Below are 24968 nucleotides of genomic sequence, written 5' to 3'. Positions count from 1 at the left end.
TAAAATTTGGCTCTAAAGAAGACAAAAAGCTAGAGAGATGGTGTCTGAGAAATGGGAAAGTTTCTCCCCATGGAAGAGGCTGAGTTTCAGGATATCTGATGGGAGGAGACTGCAGTTCTCATTTGAGAGCTGATGGACTTAACAACAGGTTAACACATTGTGCAGTTCTGCTGTGGAATATTGCAGTGTCTTAATATTCCTTATTCTTTTAGCAATTAAAATTGTTAATAAGCATTAAGATAGTAATATTATAGTTTCTCAAGATTTAAAACAATTTTTTAAAAACATGCTTCCCAAGGCATTTTATGCCATTATTTGTAAGTTCCTACAAAGACACAGATAATGAACCCTCAGTGGGTATTTTATGTATTTGAAGTTTGACCAATATAGTGTTTTTCAATTCATTAAGTGAAATAAGTAACAATTACATAGACACATTTTACATAGATATTTTAATGATTTTCTTTTTCCATTCCTGGAGGTGCTGATGAGGCCCCTTAGAGATTACTCTGGATTTTTAAATCTCTTTTAATTAAAATCATTCTACAAAAATTCTGATAAAGAATGAGGATTTCCTTGTTGTCACTACACCAAACCTTGCTTTAATCAAGTCACTGTGAAGTGAGTTTGCTATCTGCAGGTAAAAGCTTGAAGGTGTTGACACTAAGAGCTAAGCTAGAGATTGAACAATACTTCAAATGAAGTCCTCAGCCTGGGAACAAAACGTTTTAAATGAAGCTGGCAGGAGAAAACAAATACAGGATGTGGAAGAACAATAGCAACAATGGAGTCGTTAACAGTTATTAGAGGATAACTGACTTCTCTGTTAGTAATGAAGATTTACAGCTAAATTAGTTTAAGAAAAGCGTCTTAACACCCTGCTTTTTCAAAAAACTCTTCACACCCTCAGAGGTAACCAGGGAATTCCAGGTCAGTTTTGATTCCTTGAATTAAATTCTTTTGAACATATATTTTCCTCTTCTACTAGTTCCTCAACTTCCTCCTCCTTTTTGTTCATTCTCCCAAGAGAGAAAATTTCTCCATCATGGCACTATGGCCTTCCCCTCTCCCCCCACCCCCAACGCTAACCACATGCTCTAAAGAAGTTTACCAACAACATAAAAATTGCATTTCTGGTTAAATATCAGAAATTTCTACTCACGATTTAGTATGTTGTTGAAAACACAAGCAATCATCATTCATCTTCTAAAATAAGATTAATAAATGAGAAGTTCCCAACCATGTTTTCCAAGAATGACCTGTTTTTAAAATGTTAAATTCACAGTCAGCATGTGAGGGCTCCTAGACTGGCTTTTCCTTTTCTCTTATCTGAGGTTATGGACCTCAGGAGAGCAGGGGAGGGTTACAAGGTCAAAGTCTTTTCCTCCTTGGAACTTGCTGCGTGCTGGGAGAGGGCTGCCTGGAAAATAGATGCTTTAGAGAAGAGGTTGGGGGTCACAATTTTAATTCTGTTAAGGAACAGCTGGTTTGAGTTTCTTTCCACTTCTATCTCCTCCTCCCTTCCTCACAAATCCGTGGAGAGAGAAGAGTTTGTTCAGAAGGAACCGGCAACATAAAAATATACCTTCTATTATTGTAGTGCTTTCCAAGTGTCATCTTCGTTATGAAGTTGAATCTAAGAGCTAGAGAGATGGGCTAGATTTTATAAAATTAACTCTATCTGAAACATGACCATATCTTCAGCCAAAAAGAACCTTTTAAAAAACAGGATGTGTGCCTGGAAATTTCTTTTAATAATATTTTTCAACTAAAACTTTAATGGAAATAAGTACAATAAAGGCCTCTAGGGTATTTGGAGCCTGACTGCAAAGAGAGGAACATGACTGAAAGATGAAAGCAGCCAAGTGGGGGTGTTAAGTTTCTGGACTAGAGTCCTTGTCTACCTCCAGGTTAATATGCCTTCTTCATTCATTCAACCAATGTTTATTGAGTGCCTGCTCTTCCCACAATTCGTCTGGGGATACGGTGGTTAAGATATATGGGTGCTCTGATATATCTGCAAACAGGTGCAGAAACGTTAACTGGGTCCAATAGAGCTTTAGTCCGTAAGTATGGCTTCCTATTCTAAGTAGTTTACACAGTTTGGGATTTAAAAATGAGATCTGTTCAAAATAACATGCCATAATAAACTCATAAATCCAACGAATATGTAATAATAGTAAAACCGCTAAAAATAACACTAAAAATGTAAAAAAAAAAAAAAAAAAAAAAAAAACCTAAACAGTAAAAAAGCACATGGTTTGATTATTTTTATTTAGGTTTTGAAGTCTCCCATGGTTTTTATCGTGCCCATGTGTACGTACACACACACACACACACACACAGAGCGAGAGAAAGAGAATAAAATTCACTTCTCTCAAATAAATGGAAACCAGTAACAGATTTTTTGTCTGAGCTCCTCAGCACACTGGCCTCGGGCTGTGTTGGTGTGTGGCTCAACAGCAATCAGAGGTCATAATTTCATTGGCAGTTAGCATCAGGTTTAATTTTTCTAGCATGTTACATTTACCAAAATGTCTGGTTTCAGTTATGCTTAGGCACTGACTGAATCAGCTCTGAGCAGCATGATGGCTTAAGGTACCTGAGGTTTATAGAACACATATGCTAATTGTTTTCAATCACTTTCCTTTCTAAACACAAAAATGTGTTTTCTGAAGCTGAATAACAGTAGTCCTTAACGACATTGCTTCTTTCTTATAGGAGAGGACCCTAAGTAGGTAAAAATGTCAATTTTACAAGACTGCCACCTACTGATTGAGATAGTTGAAAAACACTCCAATTAAGGTGCTTTAAAAAATGTGGTTTTTCCAAAACAAAACAAAAAAAATTAGGAGCTCTTAAAAAATTGACATGTATCATTTTAATCACATTTTAGGAATGTGACCAAGTCCATATAGATGATGTTTCTTCAGATGATAATGGACAGGACCTAAGGTGAGCACCCTTGAATGTGAAGTGACCATCTCCCTTTTATAGTTTAATTACTTACCTAATTAAGATGAACTTTCTGTTTGGTTAACTTTGGGCTTTTCTTGCATCTAAATAGCACGTATAACTTTGGAACAGATGGCTTTCCTGCTGCAGCAACCAGTGCTAATTTATGTTTGGCAACTGGTGTACGGGGCGGTGTGGACTGGATGAGAAAGTTGGCCTTCCGCTACAGACGGGTAAAAGAGATCTACAACACCTACAAAAATAATGTTGGAGGCAAGTGATTACCACCAGTATCTCAGCGGGTTAAGATAGTCTAAATACAATTCCAAAAGTACACTTTTGTGTCACACTGCTTTGAATACAATAGGTTTTTTAGGGCAGTTTCATCTCACTGGCCATTATTCTGCTGTGATTTAGTGACAGAAATATTGGACAGGAGCCAGCTGCCCTGGCTATTCTAATCTAGTCCTGTTTCTGTTACTTTGTGATGTGACCTAGGGCAAGTTTCTTGACCTCTCCGACATTCAGCTGTCCTTTCATGGAAGGATTAGCATCCTTCGAAGAATTAGCAACCTCTGCCCAAATCACAAGATAGGTTGTAAATCTCCTTCTACCAGGTAAATACTTGGATTAGTTTGAATCTTTTGGCTTTGGTCCATAATGGCTTCAGCATGAAAATGGAATACAGTGACTTAATAATAAAAAGTTTAGGGATGAGGTTGGTTTCCTATATGGCTATAGGCAGATGCTGAAATGATGCTGTCCAGGAAGCCTGTGCCTTTCTTTGGATAAAGGCCTTTCTAGATCAGTCCCTCCCCAGACGTGGCAAAATGACCACCAGTAGATCCAGCTTTATACTCTACCAGTAGTTTGGCACCTCCATGAGGGGAGGGAATCTATTATTTCCTAATAGATTCAGCAAAAGTTCCAAGACTGACTTCCACTGGCCAGGCGAATGCTGTACGCCTACCCTGGGAGCCAGAAGGTGGAGTCACCTCTGCCCAAACTACAGTTAGAGGAGTGCGGGAGAGTAGGTTCCCCAAAAAGAAGAGATGACTTCTATAACCAAACCAAATAAATACTTGTCAAATGAATGATACTATGTGAAAGATACTTTATACTATAAAGCTTGAGGCTAGTATTCACAGTACTCTTTAAATGTTAATTATTTGTAAAGTCAAAGAAATATGTTGGTAAGGAAGTAGTTCATCATGTGCTTTTAAATCCTCAGGTCTGCTTGGTCCAGCTAAGAGGGAAGCCTGGCTGCAGTTGAGGGCCGAAATTGAAGCCCTGACCGACTCCTGGTTGACACTGGCCCTGAAAGCACTCTCGCTCATTCACTCACGGTGAGGCTCTCTGCAGGGCCTTTGCCAGGAAATGGGCAATGCTCATGCTTGTTCATTTTGGAGATTTATTTTTCAACAGTCTTTTTTTTCTTTCTGTTCTCACAGGACAAACTGTGTGAATATTTTAGTAACAACTACTCAGCTCATCCCAGCACTGGCGAAAGTCCTGCTATATGGATTAGGAATTGTATTTCCTATAGAAAATATTTACAGTGCAACTAAAATAGGTGAGCTTTTTTTTTTTTTTTTCCTTTTTAATAATCGGCTCTTTTCCTTCAGGGTAATGAAAGGCAATAAATGAAACTTTTTTTCCAGAATGCTACATAGGTCAAAAAAAAAAATGCAGGAATAATTTAACCAATTTGCAAAACTGGATTTAGACATGAGAGAAACATAAAGCATAATACATGTAGCTGAAGTCACAAAATTTTCCTTGACTGGCTAATGTTAAGACAAGGTCATTTTACGTAGAGTAACAGCATTGATTCTGGATTATTATCATATTTGTATCCTTCTAGGCAACATTAACAAAAATATCTGATTTTCTAAGTTAAAACAAACAGCAAGATAAAATTATACAAAGTAGAAATGAAACAACTCTAATAACAGATTTCTTTATTACTAGAAATATTTTTGTTTTTAATTCAATACGTATAATCAATTGAGTTTCCATTTTTGTTGGGGAGATTTAAAAGCTTCTTGCATGAAAGAAATATATTTGGGAGGAAAAGACTTATGAAATTTAGTTAGAATATAAATCAAGGCAGAATCAACATAGGGATAAAAAAAGACATGGTTCTTGTTCTCAAGGGAAGCAGACAGTTACATAATGACAATCCAATATGATACAAGAGAATGCAAAGGAGCATTTTTTCGTTATCTACTAGATGCCCTGAACTGTACTAAGCATTTTAAAGTCAATTTTTATAATCTTTCCATTTTTCAAATGAGGAAACTAAAGCTCAGAGACTTAAGTAAATTGTTGTAGTCAGTAGCTCACAAACCCAAGCCTCAAGCCTCATGTTTCTCTGATTCCAAGGTCTAGACTCCTTGCTGTATCTTACAGGGTCCTACTGCTGCTAAGTGCTTAAATGTGCACATGGCTGAGGAAGCATTCACTCCCACTCAGGAAGAGGCAGAGTGTCTATGAAAGCTAAAGGGAAGAAATGACGTTTGAGCTGGGTATAGAAGAGCAAGTAAGAGTTCAACAGGTAGATGGGCTAGTGAGAACAATGCAAATGGACAGAGAAATTAAAATGTGTTCCCTGCTGAGGGACTTGTGAGTGGCCCTGGGTAGCTAGTGTGCAGTGCTCATTAGAAGCCAAAGCTGAAAAGGTATACTTGAGTCTAGGCATGAATGGCCTTGTATATCACCATGAATGACCTTGTATATCACCCTAAGGAGATGAATGTTATTTTAGTCCAGGGGAAGGAGTATGAGCATTCTAGCAGGTGGCAAGAAGGCTGTCTTTGGCTGCTCAACTCCATATAATAAAAAGGGGCAAAAATGGAATCCCTGTAGGTCTAACTTCCATTTGCCCGCACTTTTACACTTCCTGTGCTTCTCCTTCAAAGCATTTACTAAATGATTACTAAAAAACTACTTTTATAATTATTTGTTCATAGTATGACTTCCCCGTCATACTGTAATAATCTTGAGGACTGGGTTTGTCTCTCTTGCTCATCATAATAGCTGTAACACCCAGCACACAGTAGGTACTCAATAAATGTAGAGATGAATTTGTTGAATGAATGGCTGCATGAATGGCCATTTATTTTGAAGAAGGCTGACACAAGATTTCTTGTAGGCACCCGGGTCAACAGTGGCACAATTAACTGATGGGGAAATCAGGTTTGATTTTTATCAGTGTTGAGTTGGAAGAGACCCGATGGGGTCTTCAGTCAATGGCAGGAAGACACACTCAGCAGGGTGCTGATGGGATTCATCCAGGCTAACCTTTCAAGTTAGAAATACATATCTGGAGTTTGAGAACAACTGATGCTTCCCAAGAAGGACCAAGAACAAATTGTTGGAAAATACCTATCAAAAAGCAAGAAATATATCAAATAGAATAAAATTCCTAGTAGCCTATTATAACCAGAACTTTTATGTGCTTTCATGTTCCATAAAAATAGCAAACAGTTTAAGTCACATGTTAATTCTATTTTCATCTATATCAATTAAGAGGAATTATATTGTGTCGTAAACAGGGATTGTGGAAAAGGTTTATCAGCACATGAAAGTTGGAACAAATGCCAAAGCAGCCCATAGTACTGAAGCGGGTAGCCTAGCTTCTCAGAAAGTAGGAATAGTGTATTACATAGCATGTGCATTGAAGTTTAATCCCAAATAATTTGAAAATGATAATATAATAGGAAATTACAATCCAGTATGCATTTTTTTAATGGGCATTTTGTTTAAAATATTAAGCTTTAATTTTTTTCAATACAGAATAAAAAATATGTGGTGATAGAAGTAGGATTTCACCATCAAATAAGATATATGTGGGGATGAATGCAGAAAACCCAGCAATTTTTTTTTCTTTTGACATGGAGTCTTATTCTGTCACCTAGGCTGGAGTGCAGTGGCACAATCTCAGCCTGTTTTGCAACCTCTGCCTCCTGGGTTCAAGTGATTCTCCTGCCTCAGCCTCCCCGAGTAGCTGGGATTACAGGCACACACCACTACGTCCAGCTAATTTTTGTATTTTTAGTAGAGACGGGGTTTCTCCATGTTAGCCAGGCTGGTCTCAAACTCCTGACCTCAGGTGATCTGCCTTGGCCTTCCAAAGTGCTGGGATTACAGGTGTGAGCTACTGTGCCTGGCCCCAGTAATTTTTATTGTAGGCAAAATGCTAAAGTCATAGGAGGAGATGACTGGTATCTCAGTTGGCAGAGCCATGATGACCTTTCAGACAAAATTGACTCATCAAAATGAATACTTCATATAAAACTAATAGTTAACTTCTAAAATCTAAGCTTCATTTTCTTAACCTCTATTGTGAAAAATTTCTACATGACCCCAAATTGACAATGAACCCAATAGAAGATCGTATATAGGCAAGGATATTTTTGTCTACCACAACTTCACCTTTAAATTACATTGAATTTACCTTCCTTTTTCCACAAGAGGGAAGTTTGCAAAAACACATAAGCATTTCCCTGTAAGGAGGGGAAAAAGTTTCATGACATCGAAGTTTTTGGTCATATATTTTTGCAGTGAAAACTGTGCTTTGTATTTGTTTCTTAAAGTGATTTAATATTTCACAGTTTAGTGGACAACTAAAGAGGCATTTAAATTGCATCCTTTGAATAAGGCTAGCTCTATTTCATTGTGTCAGATGCAAACTAGAGATTTTAGTGCAAAATACAAATATAAAGCAGACATTTGTTTAAGCAAACAAGCAATTTGTTCATGTGTATATCTGATCCTTATTTGAAAGAGGTGCAGGCTTTGCTCAGCCATTCACATTTGAAAACTATAAACTGTCCCATTGTCCATTAAAATGACCCTATTGGCAGTCCAAGACTTGGAACACCAGTCTCTTCTCTGAGAAGAAACAATGCTTGCATTAACCGCAGGGATGTGCTGACAGTGTAGCCGCCACAGGAGCCCAAACTAAGTCATGACATGGGAAAGATAATAGACAGATAAGGGTATTCTATTACCTTTATTCCAGTTTTCCTCCAGGAAAGTGCTTCATTGAACATTAGATGCCTGGGTAAGGCAGGTACCATCTTGCTGTACTACCCCAAATTATCTGACATTTATTTCAGAAGGAGTTTTACAAGACTACATCAGGCTTTCAGGGTCTTTAATTCAACCTGCAAATGAAGGAATATGCTAATTCCAATGTTTGTGTTTTCCTGCTAGAACAAAAACAAGTCCAGTTATTTTTTATCATTCTCACTAGTCTTTGGATCAGATATTTTCAGAGTTTGATATAGAAAAAAAATTTTTTTAATCAAGTTAAAATATGTTGCCAGAATTGCCGATGCTGGAGTTCAGCTTATATATGGGGGAAAAAGACGTCCCACTGCAAAACAGTACTTTCCCCACCACCCCAACTGCAATGCTGTGATTGACTAGATCCCATTTTTTAATAAAAGAGTCCTTGGGAAGAGAGTATTTAACTATCAGTTTTCAAAGGACAGGATGCCACACTGTTAATTAATTTACTTTGTAATTCATTGTGCTGTGGCACATACAACCAAAGTGGCATAAAAAGCACTCCTCCTAGAGGCACAAGTGGGACAGTCGAATCAGAGCATGAAGAAAGCATTTTATACAGAAACTTCAAGCACTATCACATTAGGTTACCCAAACTTCACATTTTCTATGACTTATTTTTGTTCACTAGGAAAAGAAAGCTGTTTCGAGAGGATAATTCAAAGGTTTGGAAGAAAAGTGGTGTATGTTGTTATAGGAGATGGTGTAGAAGAAGAACAAGGAGCAAAAAAGGTGAGCATTCCTAGATGGGGCATCTTGTCTCATCTGTTTTTTCAGTCCTCAGGATTCTCATAACTGGATTATTTAAACAGGTTCCATTTCAGTGAAACATACGATGAATATGTGCAGTACTCTAAGCACTGAACAGGGTAAAGTAGAATTCAATAAATATGGAGTGATCCTTTTGAACAGTAGTGTGCACAAACTCAAGAGCCACTAGTAGTGTTCATAGAAGGTAGACTTTGGGAGCAGAACTGAAGTGTTGTTAGTGGTGTAGCTGTCATCCAGAGCAGAGATAACACACGTGCCAGCAGGACCTTCTCTGTACCCATGGCAGACATGCCAGGTGGTTCAAACCTTGTTACCTGAGCCTGGACGCAGCCTAAGAACCTTGCAAACATCCTTCAGAAAGCCTCTACCAGTTGGTCAAAGCTGAGTTGGAAGATAAAACTATCTGCTGCCCCAGAGGACTCGATGTCTTCTTTATATCATGAGGTCCTACCTGTCTCTCTCCGGGCAGGGGGAAGGGAGTGGACCCAAGTATAAATCTCTTGACTCCCACTTTTCCCATTACACTTCATTACATTCTTCTGAATCTCTGCAGGTGAAATTCTATCATTTCTCTGAGCAAAAGCTTTCTCGTTGTGCCTCTCATTGCATTTTTAAAAGCCAAGGGCCACCTTCCTTAGCCTGACACTGAGGGTCTCCACAGTCTGGTTACAGCCTGCCTTTCTGATCTGTCTCCCTCCCATACCTTACACTGTAGTCATGTCAGTCCACTCAGCTTTCCTTGACCATGCCAAATAGCTTTTCCTTCCTGTTGTCTCTCCTTGGAATCTTTTCCCTAATGCCCTTCTGTCATTGTCTTATTCATTTGCAAAATTCAATTCATGTACTACCTTTTCTATTCTGTTTTTAAGAAATCAATTATAGTCATGCTCCCTTAGATTTTAACTGAAGGAGCTACAGTGGTAGATAGCTTGGATTCTTCAGCCAGACAGCATGAGTTTGAATTATGACCCTGCCATTTACCCTTCCTGTGACTCTGAACAAGTTCTTATCCATTTCCCTTTTTTTGGTCTATAAATGGGATAGTAATAGCACTTAGCTCATTGGGCTATTTTGAGGATTAGATTTAGTTAAGATATATAACTCCATTAATATAGATATGTATAAAGTACACAACAAATGGTAGCTATTGTTATTGTTTATGTGCCTGTTTCAGCAAAAAAAAATGTGAGCTTTGCAGATTCAGGGATCTTATTTTGCTTGGTTTGTTGAGACAGTCTTCAAATTTTTTTGTAACTCCCTAAATCTTGTCATAGTTGTACTCTGTAAATGTTTCTTGAATTGAAGAACAATTAAATATTTTATGGGATTAACCAACAGCATAATTTTCCATTCCCTTCCTTACACACTCACTCATAGGAATCCATGTATATTTCCATAAATGATATAGTATTTCAGCCCTTCTGGAATATTTCAGCATATACCAGAAATAGCATATAAGGTCACCAGATTACAGATGCAGCACTGAGCCTAAGTATGATACATGGCCAACCTTCCTACAGGCTCTGAAGATGGCCTAGTTTACCTTCAGTGCCTCTGAGTGCCACCAAATGCATAATCACTGACCCTAATTTTATAACTAGATAATTTCATAAATACCCATAGATAAAGAATGTATCTCAGTCACAAACTTGTGTGAATCTGGTTGGTGCTGGTGGAAATCCACACATGACTTCAGGTCTCCTCATGCTCAATGTGAAGCAGCATTTGCCATTTAAGCCATAGTTCTAATCTTCCCACTTCACCGATGACCAACACTAGCATCATTGGGTGCCTCTGTTACCCCTCTGGGCTGTCTTTATAAAATAAAACCTTTCCCAGACTAAGTCAGAATCCCCAAAACACAATCCTGGAGAGTTAAAGAGAATGTTTTCCAAGATCCAGAATCAAATCTTCTTTCTAGGAAAGCCTCTGGAATTCCCAAGCCATTCCTATTGAGGACCCTCCTAGTGGCCAGCAGGGCAGGGATGGAACACGTTTGCACCTCTGACCAGTATGGCCCTAGGCCAAGGTGTGAATCCATCTCCAGGCTGGTCCTTCTCCCTCTGGTATCCACCAGAAAGTTTAATATCAAAAATTGCCAAAATGTGGCTTTCTTGCTTGTGGTAGGCAGAGAGGGATGCCTATGAAATTGATTACTTAAAATGCAAGGAACACAAGTGAAATCCTTTGGATCTTATCAAGCTTTCTGTGAGTGAGTCCCTTCCTAAACCTTTCTGATACTTACAATTCTTAGAAGTTTGACATCAGTGAACACAACATGGCAAAAACAAAGGAATTCTTGGTTTGGTGTTAGAATTGAAAGTATTAATAGGACTCGAGTATTTGCTGTCTTTGAAGGGCAGTTAAGATTGTTTTTCCTTTTTTTTTTTTATTATACTTTAAGTTCTTGGGTACATGTGCACAATGTACAGGTTTGATACATAGGTACATATGTGCCATGTTGGTTTGCTGCACCTATTAACTCATTACATTAGGCAAATGCTGACACTTCCTGGTAGATTCTAATCCTGGCAGCTTTGACAAACGGGTGCTCAATACATTTTCTTGGTAGAGCGGACATGAAAATTTTATGTATTTCTGATGTAACGAAACATTTTAGTTAAAAGATTTCAGTTAATTTTTATACTGGAAATAGGCTGAGGTTCGTTTTTGGTTGCTTTTGTTGTTGTTGTTGTTTTGTTTTGAGAAAGTCATCCTCTGTCACCCAGGCTGGAATGCAATGGCGCAATCTCGGCTCACTGCAACCTCCACCTCCTAGGTTCAAGTGATTCTCCTGCCTCAGTCTCCTGCGTAGCTAGGATTACAGGCATGTGCCATGATTCCTGGCTAATTTTTGTATTTTTAGTAGAGACAGGGTTTCACTCCCGACCTTAAGTGATCCACCTTCCTCTGCCTCCCAAAGTGCTAGGATTACAGGCATGAGCCACTGTGCCCGGTCAGTTTTAGTTAATTTTTAATTTTACTGGAAACAGAGTGAGGTTTATCATTTAATTTTTAAATCTATAGACAGTTCCTAAATGTTTGCCTCACTGACTCATAGTCTTTAGAGGGTTTCCAATTACTTCCATGTATATTATAAAGTTTTAATACTAATTTAATACACATTGAATGTTGGTGATGGCAGTAGGAACAACCCAATAAAACAAAATTCAAATGCTGGTACAATTCATTTACAACAGTACCAAAGAATAGATTATAAGGTGTACAGAAGTATTCTATTACAATTATTTGGAAAATCCTTCTTTGTACAAAAGTATTCTATTACAATTATTTGGAAAATCCTTCTCTTCTTTTTTTTTTTTTTTACCTTCTTTCCTAGATCACTCTGATAATAAACTCTGATATTTGTGTTTTCTCAACAACCAATCAATAATTACAGAATAAAATTAAACATAGAATGCTTTAAAAAAGACTGTTTCTACTGTTTATCTTTGGACATGTCTTTTTTTTTAATATAGGGAACACACAAAAAAGAAATTAGGCAGCCACCTGCAGAAAACATACTGTGAATTTTTTGACCAAATGAGTCCTCCTCGCTTTCCATTTTTATTTCATGGATGACTATATGTGATAAGAGCCCAAAAATATCTGCTGTAAACCACTCTTTGTACCTTGAGAACTGCCTGTGTGAATGTGTAAAATGGACTAATTTTTCACAATATCTAAATTTCTGATAATCTTGTAAAAGATTCAGACATCATCAATTTACAACTTAGAGTGAGATGTTGAACATTACTTTCTTATTTTCTAACTTTATTGAAGGAGACAGGTTAACTAGTATATAAATAGTCGTCCTTGTGTATGAGTTAAGAGACAAGGATCTAATCATTTGCAAAAGATAATGAGTATCTTTAAAGTGGAGTGCTACACAGAAGGAGAGAATACTTAATATTTAACCTACAGGAAATAATTTAAGAGGAGAAGCTCTCTACAGTTCAACAATATCTCATTTTTAAAACTACATACAAAAACTCAAGCTAAAGAAACTAAGAGATGGCTTTCTATGCTGTAGGATTAATAATAGTAGTAAGTAACAAAAATTGCTACCAAGGCCAGGCTCACACATGTAATCCCAGCACTTTGCGAGGCCAGGGTGGGTGGATCACTTCAGCTCAGGAGTTTGAGACCAACTGGGGCAACGTGGCAAAACCCTGTCTTTACAAAAGATATAAAAATTACCCGAGCATGGTGGTGGGTGCCTGTAGTCCCAGCTACTCAGGAGGCTGAGGTGGGAGAATCACTCGAGCCCGGGAGGTCAAGATTGCAGTTAGCCGAACTCATGCCACTGCACTCCAGCTGGGATGACAGAATGAGATCCTGTCCCAAAGAAAAAAATGCTACCAATTATAAAGCCCTTATTTTATCCCAGTCCCTCTTTTAGGCCTTCCCATCCATTTTTCTCATTAAATCCTCATAATCCTATGAAGGAATCCTTAGACCTATTTTACAGATGAGAAAACTGAGGCACTGTAAGAGTGAATAATTCAGCCAAAATCACACAGCTAGAAAGTAGCTAAATTAGGATTTGAACTCAGTTATTTCCTCTGACTGTGAGATTTCGCAAAAAGTTTCTGCAGTCTGAGAGTGGTGGCTCACACTTGTAATCCCAGCACTTTGGGAGGCTGAGACAGGTGGCTCACTTGAGCCCAGGAGTTCGAGACCAGCCTGGGCAACATGGTGAAACCTATCTCTACAAAAAGTACAAAAATTAGCCCAGCATAGTGGTGCTGCCTGTAGCCCCAGCTACTCGAGAGGCTGAGGTGTGAGGATCACCTGAGCCTCGGATGTCAAAGCTACAGTGAGCTGTGATGGCACCACTGCACTCCAGCCTGGGCGACAGATTGAGACCCTGTTTAAAAACAAAAGTTTCTTCAGACTATAAACTACATTTATATATCATAAATATGACTTGACTTACAAAAAAAGAATTTACATAGTTTTTCAAAAAGTTAGAGTAAAATGCAATTCTTCTTTTTTTGGGGGAGTTAGATATAACTATATAAGTGTCTTCTTTCCCCTAATTTTACATTCATGATTAAATTTTTTAAAACACGTAATTCTGATATGTGCTTTAGCTCCTGAGCAATTTAGTTTATTAAATAAAATTAATAGCAAACCAATGAAGTTCTGCACATTTGAGCACTAAAATGTTTTGCCAAATCAAAACATTTCACATTGCTTCAAAATTGATTTTAACTATGTAGCTTGTCTCTCTTAGTTTCCTGTGTCCTTCAAAATCTAATACAACATGCTCTTCTTTTCCCTGTAGAGATCTGTCATCTCCTTAAATAATGTTCTTTTACTAGAGATTGTTACTTTGTTTAAAGCACAGAAACAAAACCCAGTAAGTAAATCTGCCAGTTGCCTATTTGGTTAATGGTCAGTTGAAATCTATTCTGTCATCCTTATTCTCTTTGCCAGTGTAGTCCAAGGGCTTTCATCAGTAATTTAATCTAACTCTATAATTTGTATCATAAAAAGTACCTCCTTCAAAGAGAAGAAGTTAGAAATACCTTTGTTTCGTAAAAGAACAACCTCATTTTAAAAGGATCTCTTGCAAGAGTTTGTGTGAGTGCCTCTTTGTTCTTAGAAAGATTGTGGGAAGTCTCTACCTATGGAAGTCTTCCTTTGACGTATGCCTTTTGTTGTCAAAATCTACCAGCTGTTCTTTTTTACCGTAAATTATTTGTTTCCCTAATGCAGCATGGCTTGAGAGAAAATGATTAGACCTAGGTATGATTGTTTTAAAACAATGTAGGAAATAGTCTCCTGTACATTGACATCTAGTTTTCACTTCTAGATTAGTAAAAGTGGCCTTGCTAATAAATTAACTATTTTCAGATAACTATTTAAAACAAATATCTTGTTAATGGCGAAGGGAGAAAAAAAATGGCAAGCATCCATTATTCTGCACAATGACAAAGGCTTCATTAAATATGTTCATTTTATATGTGCATTCTAAAACTTGCTGAAATCCAAGATGAAGCTGAGAACCTGATTAACAGAACCCAATTTCAAGCTTATTTAGGAGAAAAATACAAGCCACTTTTATAAAATAACATTTGTAAAGCAATTTTTTGTTTTTAGTTTAAGTGGGTCATCAAGGTTATAAACACCAAGTGCAGTGAATGTTATTTTTGTAAAGTCATAAATTCATTTATAGTTAATCACTTACTATATGCCAGGCTTTGAATTGGATTTCATCTTCGTCCTTAAAGAGCATACTTACATCTAGAGGGGAAGGAGATATATAAATAAAAGAGCAATAGTTGTACAATAAGTTTCATAATAAGTTCTCCCTTGATATCTTTATTTACAATTTGAAAAGTATTTTTACCTCCATCTGCAAAACTTTCTAAATACGACATGTGCATATGAAAGCACAAATAAGTATTTTTTTTACAGAAATGAGAAGTACATACTTTTTTGCATACCTGCTTTTTCACTTAATCCATCCTGGCAGTTATTCTGTATCAGTACATGAAGCTTTGCATCTCTAATGCTTTTAAGTGACTGCATCGGTATTCCATTATGTGGATGTGCTATTTAACCAGTCCCCTGGGGTGAGCATTTAGGTGGTTTCCAGTATTTACTATTCCAAACAGTTCTACAGTTCATGCATGTGCAAGTGCATCTGTAGGATAAATTCCTAAAACTGTAATACTTAAGTCAGAGGGTATAGCTTTAAAAACTTTGAAACATTGTAATTAACACATTTTTAATAATTCAGGAAAATTCTATTTACATATGTGTATCCACATACCCAGCTTTTTATATGGTTGATGTTATATGTAGTCTAAAGGTATAAATGCTAAATATCAGATGAGGAAGGATGGAGGAAGGAGATTTTTGAAGTTGCTCCAGTAGGCAAGAAGAACAGGAAGGATGTGTCATTGTTTTCCCATCAGGCAAAATTTTGGTTCTGGAGACACAAAAGCATGTGCTAATTTTAGGCCCTGATACCTACTTCTCTCAATATATGCCTAATCTTGATAAACGAATCATATGCATGTTGCAGTTCCAGCTGTCATTTCTGTTAAGATTTGTGGGTAGCTCTGTTTTTAGTCCCAGGGCTTCAGCAACCTGCGAGAGTATCTCCGTGTAAGTATCCCATGTTCTGCCCATCTGAATGTCTGAATACAAGCAAATGAATTCAGCTATCCCAAACCAGTTGGCCCACTCAGACATGATTTGGGGTTAATTCCCACCCACCACCGAGTCACATGAACTCTCTCTTCACAATATGTCTTGCATCTATTACACCCACTCCATTTCTACTGTAATTCTACCTAGTTTCTCTGCTACCAGCCAGAAACATCTTTAGTCCATCCTTCCCCAACTGCTGCCCTAAATTGCTTAAAATACCCCCACCTTTTTGTGTCTCTTGGCCCTGAGGAAGTGTTAGCCTCTCGCCTCTTCCATTTACAAGATAAAAGTCTAAACTCCTTAGTTAAATATTCCAAGTGCTGCTACCTTGACTAACCTCCTTAACATCTCTATGATTTTACACACCAGTCCAGCCCTATCCCCCACAGGCCAATTACTCCTCCTAACTGGGAACCCTATCCACTTCCCCTCCACCTCTCCAGCTTTGCCCATTCTTCAAATTCAGCTCAAGCTCAGCTTATCCTTACCTTAGCCCAGGTCACAACTGAGTTCTCTTCTGTCTGAATTTATCTTTTTAATTCTTAATCCCTCATTGCCTTATATTGTAATAAAATTGTTTCATCAGATATAGCTTGCCTGCTGGTCAGCTCTTGGCATTGGGGATATATGTGTTGTGTGTATGACATATCTACTGTAGCTACATTGCTATCCATGTAAAAGACTTTGTTTTGATAATAAAGTCACAGACTTTCTTTGACCTAGAAGCAACCCTGAGTCATTTTCCCTAAACCCTCATGTTATAAAGAAACTAGGGGTTCAGGCAGACTGTGCCATAATTGAAGGTCACAGAGCTAATGTCAAAGTTGAGAATATAACCCGGGCCTCCTCATTCTAGCATGTATTTTTCTTTTCCTCTTTTGCCACCATTTCTCTCTGATTTCACAGAAGAAATGTTTTTTCTAGTGGCTAAACATTGATGCAAAAGAAAAAAAAGTTTACTTTGTATCCAGTTGTCCTGAGAAGCTTTTTATAAATGCATAAAATCTTCACATTGGTACATACTTAGGGAAAATATTACCATTGTGCAGTATTAGTTCTGATTGTTAACAGGAGTTTGACACCACCTCTCCTCTAGACTCAGTCTTCTTATAGTCATTCACTTAATATAAAATGTTCATGTCTTAAGGAAGACCACTATTTTTGTGAGAATGAAACTGCTAACTACAGCCGACATCACTACCCTGCACGCCATGAAAGAGTGCAGAGGATAGAGTTGCTATCCTTGTGGGTGGAGTGTCCCCAGAGTCTACCAGTTTTCTTTCATGTACGCCTAAGATTTGCAAAGTTTTCATTGTAGAACCTTTGGCACTTCTGCCCACATAAATGGCCCATCCCCACTGCATTGTGATGAGTTGTCTGTAAGGAAGTTTCATCCTTTGACCTCATTTCAGGGTGCTGCTTGACCAGATGGTTCTTACTAATACTCTCTACAGGAAGACTAAAGCCATTCGTATTTTAGTGCCAGTAAACAAGCCAACTAGGGTTGTTTGTGGATTATCTCACCTTTCCAGATAGTGTTGAGTATGGTTTAAAAGAAAAACATAAGCGTTCTCTAGCTGGCATCAACCCACACACATGTACAGATGAGACACACAGCCATTGAACCAGTCCTTTGTTTACTATGAAATTAAATGCCCACTTTATACTTTATGTACCAAAGAATTAGCTGGATTTTTTTTTCAGTTCTTTTTTCGATTTCTCTGAGAGTCATGGCATTCTTCAGTGCAGGATTCTGATTGCACCGATAGTTTTTAGATTTGCATTGTTAATGGTTGTAACTTGTCTGTGGGGAGCATATGGAACCTCAGACAATTGACGTGCAAAATAATTTGACTGAACCTGCTCTGAAAAAAGGTATTGCACTTCGCACAAGTATTTTTATATGTTTTCATGAAGATGGTTGTCCTAAAAGTTTCTAGATGATTATCTGAAGAGCTTTCAGCATCCTTTGTTACATCCTGAGATAATAGTACTTAAGATCATAGGAATACTATCTAATCCCTTTATCTGTTGACAAGAAACTTTGAGGAAGGGCAATAATGATTGGCAAATCTAGTAAGAAAAACAATTAGAAATAAAGAGGATATAAAAATAAATACCAAGTAGGTGGTTAAATAGCAACACTGCACAGTTGAATACCTGAAAACTTTTAAAATAGTTTTAAAATGTGTCTAAAATGAATTTGAGATTAAGTAGTAAAATGAGTAGGATGCTGAACGGTACATACTTGATAAACACACAAATTCAACTATGTTTGAGTATGTACATATATGAACATATAAAGAAATGTTTATAGTGGTGAGCTTTGTGTAGTAGGATAAGAAATGATTTGTTTTTCTTTATAGGGTTCTATATTTTACAACATGAGTTTCTGTTCTAATGAAGAGGAAAGCTATAACTGATCAAACGTTTTTCTAACCCAGGCCTATGAATCATAATCACTCTTTTCCAGGGTCTCTTATCCCACAGAGAATGGATGGGGATGGGGAGGGGGAGGGGGAGGGGGAGGGGGAGAGAGAGAGGGAGAGAGAGATTGAACCTGTGCTATGGTGCTGATAATTTACACAGCTGAATAGAAAGCCCACAGAGAACAGGTAGGAGGCATTATAGCATATGAGCTTCAGAGTCACACCTGGTATGGATCTTGGCTTCACTCCTTACCAGCCATTTATTTAAACCTCTCTGTTCCATCACTAAGCCTCAAGTTCCTTTTTTTTTTTTTTTTTTTTTTTAACTAGTACAATAGTAATAATAGTACCTCTGTTTGTCTGAGGTGCGTAGCATAGTGCCTAACACAATATGCAATAAATCATAACTATTGAGATTTATTACAAATAAACTCCTTAGCAGGGCTTACTAGGCCCTGCATCAGTTGGCTCCTGCAGCCACTCATGTCACCAGCCAAGTCTTTCTCTCATACGTATCTAGTATGCCAACAATAAATTTCTCCATTATTTTCTGTCCCCCAATGCACATAACCATCAGAGTGTTTTTCTGAATGTTAATCCTTCATACCTAGCTCAACTATCACCTCCTTTCAGATATTTTCCCAGTTCATTAGGCAAAGGTAATTGCCCACCTCCTACAAGCCATAAATGAACACTGATGATTATTGTGCATTTTTGCTACTCAAAATAGGGGAGGGAGCGACACATGCATCTCTGCATCTTCTACACCTGACACACTGTGCTCTGTATGAATGAATGCACAATGCTAGGTCTTACAGTGTGAAGTTGCCAAGTAGAGCATCCTTCTAGAAATCTACAAAGAAATATTTAGTACTCATTTCTGGGCTGTTCTGTTATCACTCAATAACAAATACATATACAGATACACCAAAATAGTGTTGAGTCCAGAAAGGTCTACATAGTGGAATGTGGTATGTGATTTCAACAGATAATCTGAGGCAAATACATTGTTAATAAGTAATAGTTTGCATCCCAGTATGTAGCAGCTATGTGATCTATATGTCAAAATAGTCAGTGGCTTTCACTGTTACCTACACATTAAAAAAAACAAAACAAAACAAAAAAACCTCATTTCTGTTTGCTTCTATGCCAAATTCTCCTATTAGTCTGAAATTTTTCCAAATTTCTCAGAACTATAATTGCAAATTATACTCCAGACTCCACATTATTTTCTTTTGCTTAAGAATCCTATTCTATAAGGTAAACAGAATTTTGTCCTCTGGAGGGTGACGATTATCTTTCCCTTAAAAAGGTTTTGCTGATGTATTAGTACTTACTATAGTGCTTTGGAGACATAAAAGTTCCTCACATTTTCACCCTTCATGGATGATGTAACTTCTGATTTCTTCTCCTTTTCCTTGTCCTTGGTTTATTCACGTGCATCACAAACATTCCCACTACTTAAACTAGAGTTTTAGATTGAGGTTTAAACAACAACTACAAAAACCTAAAACAAAAAAAAACAACAAAAAAAAATTTAGATGTTCATTTAAAATGTTTTCCGTATGGTAAAGCCATTTTAAGGTCAATATGAAGAATAACTGAAGGAAATAAATGGAAAAGTTGCTTCGTATGTGAGCCACAATTAAGTTAGAAAAAATGTAAACTACTACTAACTAAGGAAAACTGCTTAAAGCTTGTACTCATAAAGTACAAGCTTTTTAAACTTTCAGCATGAAAAACCCACTGGATACATGAAAAGCTGCCATATTTGGCAACATTTATTTAAAGCTTGGAATTGGCATTCAAGTCACAGTGTAGATCCAATTAGGAAATACCCATCCCCTTCAAAGAAACAGACTCTAGATTACAATTTAAAACTCAGTCTAGTATTCTTTTTTTTTTTTTTTTTTTTTTTTTGAGACGGAGTCTCGCTCTGTGCCCGGGCTGGAGTGCAGTGGCCGATCTCAGCTCACTGCAAGCTCCGCCTCCCGGGTTTACGCCATTCTCCTGCCTCAGCCTCCTGAGTAGCTGGGACTACAGGCGCCCGCCACCTCGCCCGGCTAGTTTTTTGTATTTTTAGTAGAGACGGGGTTTCACTGTGTTAGCCAGGATGGTCTCAATCTCCTGACCTTGTGATCCGCCCGCCTCGGCCTCCCAAAGTGCTGGGATTACAGGCGTGTCAGTCTAGTATTCTTAGGGGAGGATTAAGTTTGAATTTTTGTTTTAAACAGATGCGATGTTAAGATGTTAGCTGGCATTTTCCATGATACTGAAAATGGGGGTGAGCATGGGAGTGGATTTCCAAAAACACTGGCAGGGCTGGTGCTGGGTGCTCTGTCCTCACGTGTATGTGTGCCTCTGCTGCAGCACGCGATGCCCTTCTGGAGGATCTCTAGCCACTCAGACCTCATGGCCCTGCACCACGCCTTGGAACTGGAGTACCTGTAACAGCGCTCGGCACTTTGACACCACACAGCTGCTCTGTGACCAGGGACAGTTCCAGCAGGCCCCAGTCTCACATCAGCGCCGGCCTCCAGAACTTAGCAATTTCCACCTGCTGATGCGCAGCTGCTGTCAGTCTTGACCTCTGCCCTTGTGGTGAATGGAGGACCACGTCTATTTCTTCAGAACAGCTGTTGACTCTAGTACTGTGAATCCAATGAAAATAAGCCATGAGAATGTTCTAGCACAGCGTAATGTGTCTGCCACATTAACTACACGGTTCAAACCTGTGAAGAAAGGACCTGCAAACGCTTCAGTTGTTAGCATTTTCAATGTGATATAAACAGCTTCTCCAATACAGCAAACCCAATTGCACAACAGAGACTGAAATGTGTTTCCTGAATACTAGTGGAGGAATTTTCTTGTAAAGAAGGTTTACTTTTTGGTGTCTCATACCCAGGGTAATCTGTACATCTCTACTTATTTATGAACAGACTTTTTTTAAAAAAAAAAAAAACAGCTTTATTGAGGTATAATTCACATACCCTACAATTCACCTACCAGACGTTTTTAACATCAAATAATTGAAGAGACAATAGCATTAGAAATAAGTGATTAAAGGCCTCTGCCTCACAACGTGGCAAGTACAGTACTTTGAATTTTAGCACATCGCATAGTAGTTTTAAGTATGTCTAATTTAAACGTATAATATGTACATCACTGAGACAATCATGTACAGAAAGAATTTTTGGTGTAAATTTGTAATAATGGATGATTCTTTTACATATTGTTTAGGGAAATGATATTGAAAGGTAGCAATGCCTTGATAGTGAAGCATGAGGCAGCATGTGCACAAACTCAGGTGCCATGCCTTATCTAAGTATTGGGTATAAATATGTAGATAATGGATTTTTTTTAGATACTGTTGTCAAGACCAAAAGCATGGATGTCAAGTGTCAGTAAGGATTTTGTTTTCTAAAATTTTTTCCTGCATCAGTTCTTCTGAGGGCCTTGATGAAATAACACAGCAGTTTCTTAAACAATTTGAAAAAAAATGAGTTCTCCTACCACCTCACTTTTTCATTTCCACACTAATGTATTATATGTAACTACTTGGAAAAAATAATTATTCAAATGCTTCTTCCCACAAAGAATATAGATGATAGTAGATATATTTTATTAATAAAATGGTTCATGAATTGGAGACTAACAAAGTTTTCATGTGCTCAGAATTATTATCGTGTCTGCATTTTCTTTCGATAAAGGAAGACACACGATGCTAATCCGGAAATCAGCAAGCTTTGCATTATTCCCTACGTGCATATTTTCTCTTTCTTCTTTCCACTCTGAGGAAAGTTCATTGCCATTGTCATCACTGTGGAAACAATGTTCCTCTCCACCTGCATTATGTACTACATGACAGGCATCAATCTTGGGAATTAAAATTATCACCTTTGTCACACCATAAGAGTTTCTCCAAAAGTGGTCAGTTTGGCTGGGCAATATTTTCTCTAATCAAACACAATCCATTGTCATGAAATTACCCTTAGGATGAGTCTTCTCTAATCATATATTAGGGAAATAAAACACCAGCTTTGACCCAAAGTAGCCGAAGAGCTACTTCATTCTTTTCTGAAGTTGTGTGTTGCTGCTAGAATTAGTCATTTGTGAATTATCCAAATTGTTTAAATTCACAATTGAATTAGTTTTTTCTTCCTTTTTGCTTGAAGCAAACAGTTGACAATTTTTTAACCTTTTCATTTTATGTTTTTGTACTCTGCAGACTGAAAAGACAAAGTTTATCTTGGCCTTACTGTATAAAGGTGTGCTGTGTCCACCGTTGTGTACAGAATTTTTCTTCATTAATTTTGTGTTTAAGTTAATAAAATTGATTTGTGATGTACTGTAAGCTCCCTGACTGTCGGGATCATCTTTTTCTCTTGGTTATATGAAATAGCAGGATCTTGGTTGCATTAGGACACCCAAAGTCTAACAAAAGGAAGTTGTATGAAATAACTGCAGTGATGGCTTTATCAGCCCTTTAGGGGACTGAACTTGCAGGGTAACAGCTGTTTCTTTGATCACTGTTAAGTACTGATGAATGGAAAAGTTTTTCACTTCTCCAAAAATTACATAAACTAGACCCTTACTCAAATTTACCTGCTGTAGAACATAATTCAGCATTAAGTATCTTGGATTGCAGAGCAGATTTAGCCACTGACATACCCAAGGGAAAACACTATACAGCAGTTTCATCAATAAAGAATGCCCACAACAGATACCTCTATGATTTCGCCAGATTAATCACTGACACCTATAAAAAGCACAACTGGCTTCCTCCTGAGAGTTTAATCTTAGAAGCACACATTCAAACATGAAAACACATGAAAATCAAACATGCACTGCTTCACCCATTTGTCAGGCCCCTGATGTGTATTTTTCATACACACACACCAGGTCAAGTGGCCTGAATCATGAGATGCCTGAGCATACCCTGACACCCCAAGAATGAAAAGACTTTGGGGAAAATCTTAAAGAGAGACAGTGGTGGGAAGCAAAGGGGTTTTTAGGGCTTAAATTAAGAAAGTATAAAAAATAGGCCAAATGGAGGGCATACCCAGAAGATGAGTTTTCTAAAGCACCACCTCTAACATTACAACTCCTGGTCGAAATTTTTAATGGCTCCTCTTTGATCATGGATTTAGGGCTCAGATTTCTCCCCTTGGCATTCTAGAGCCCCCAAATGCAGTCTCTACTTTCTTCCCAGCATTCTCTCTCATTACTGAAATTAGCAGATCATCCCTTCCTTCATGGGGTGAAGGAAGTCATTTTGGGCAATGAGAATGCTTTGAACAAAGATATGGCAGAGATGCTTGAGAGCTGTTTGATGCATTAAAGAGCTTAGTATGCTAGCCTACAAAAGTCCACTGCATTGTTTTGGCCTCGTCCAGAAAACAAGCTAAAAAAGTCTGATGCCTGACCTTGAGCACTGGGACAGTGACATTACAATTCTTGGAAGGGCTTAATGAGCAAGACTAATGGAGGCAAGGCAGCGATCTACCCTGGGCAGCCTGGGCAGGCAAGAAAGGCTCCCCTGAAGAACCAGTGTCTCAGCTGAGACCTGAAGGCTGGGGAGGAGTTGACCCAAGGGGAGTGGAGAGAAGAGCAAAGCATGAGAGCAGCTCAGAGTGAGAAGGTGGGCAGCAAGCTAGGGAAGGAGAAAGGAAGGGCAGGAGAGCCAGGACTATGGGTCTGGGACGCAGAGATGACAGGTTGGGCGGCCAGGAGAGAGAGGAGGCAAGGGCTTTAACTGTCCATCTCAGAGTAAAGCTACAGGCTTTGTGCCTTTATGGTACATGAGCATGACTGCTTACCCTTCATGAGAGAAAGAAAAGGGAGAGGATAGGAATAGAAAGGGCCTAAGGCTCCCGCATCAGCACACACAGCCTTCACTACTGCTGATGTTTCTATGCTAAACTAGATTTCAAATATTAGGTCTAAGGAGTATCTAGTTGAGCCCACTTTACAGGTTACAAAACTTGGGTTAAATGCTTTGCCCAATGGGGCACAGACAAGCTAAGCAAAGCCATGACCCCAGCCCACCCTCTTAGATGCAATACTGAATCATGAAAAGATTAGGAGCTCTGAGGCCTGTAACAGTTGGCTTCGCCTCCCTGATCTATCACTAAGAAATAGGGTAAGGTTAGGTGTCCTCTGGGTTTTTCAGGAATATTTAGTGCTTTGTCCACAGTTAGCACAATTTTCCAATGATGTCCAAAGGCCTTTTGTCTTTTTTTAACCTTAAGTGCCTCAATCCTTTGTGATCCTTCCAGAGTTTGGGTTAAAACATATCTTCCAGTGAACATTGACAAGTATCAATGAAAATATATTTCATAACTTTTAAATTTGCTTTTCAGAACATTTACATATATCATGGATGATTCCCAATTCAAATGAATATAAAGGAAGCCATTTGCTTAACAGAATATAGAGATGATGGACACTGTGTGTTCATTTAAGACTTGTAAGAAATTTCCTTTCAGGCACTGGCCCTTTACCCATACTATCCGCAGCTACAAAAGCGTCAACTGGAATAGGGTTCTCTATCATGTTCAAAATAGTTTT

General features: G+C 38.1%; 1 protein-coding gene across 22 annotated transcripts in view; it reads left to right on the top strand.

Annotated features, from left to right (window-relative positions):
• EYA1 (EYA transcriptional coactivator and phosphatase 1) overlaps window positions 1-22749 on the top strand; it is a 336777-nt gene extending 314028 nt beyond the window's left edge. For 21 of the 22 annotated variants that reach the window (XM_015454952.4, XM_015454950.4, XM_015454951.4 and 18 more), the window contains 6 exons: window positions 2897-2955; window positions 3068-3228; window positions 4187-4301; window positions 4407-4528; window positions 8663-8763; window positions 20769-22749. In XM_015454952.4, coding sequence (XP_015310438.1) covers window positions 2897-2955; window positions 3068-3228; window positions 4187-4301; window positions 4407-4528; window positions 8663-8763; window positions 20769-20849 — 639 coding nt within the window. In that variant the 3' untranslated portion in view covers window positions 20850-22749. The remainder of the gene's footprint in view (window positions 1-2896; window positions 2956-3067; window positions 3229-4186; window positions 4302-4406; window positions 4529-8662; window positions 8764-20768) is intronic. The other variant, XR_012416932.1, reaches the window with a different exon arrangement.
• The last annotated feature ends 2219 nt before the right edge of the window (window positions 22750-24968 follow it).

This window comes from Macaca fascicularis, chromosome 8 (assembly GCF_037993035.2).
Source record: "Macaca fascicularis isolate 582-1 chromosome 8, T2T-MFA8v1.1".
Lineage (NCBI taxonomy): Eukaryota > Metazoa > Chordata > Mammalia > Primates > Cercopithecidae > Macaca > Macaca fascicularis.
This window is presented reverse-complemented; position numbering and strand designations above follow the sequence as displayed.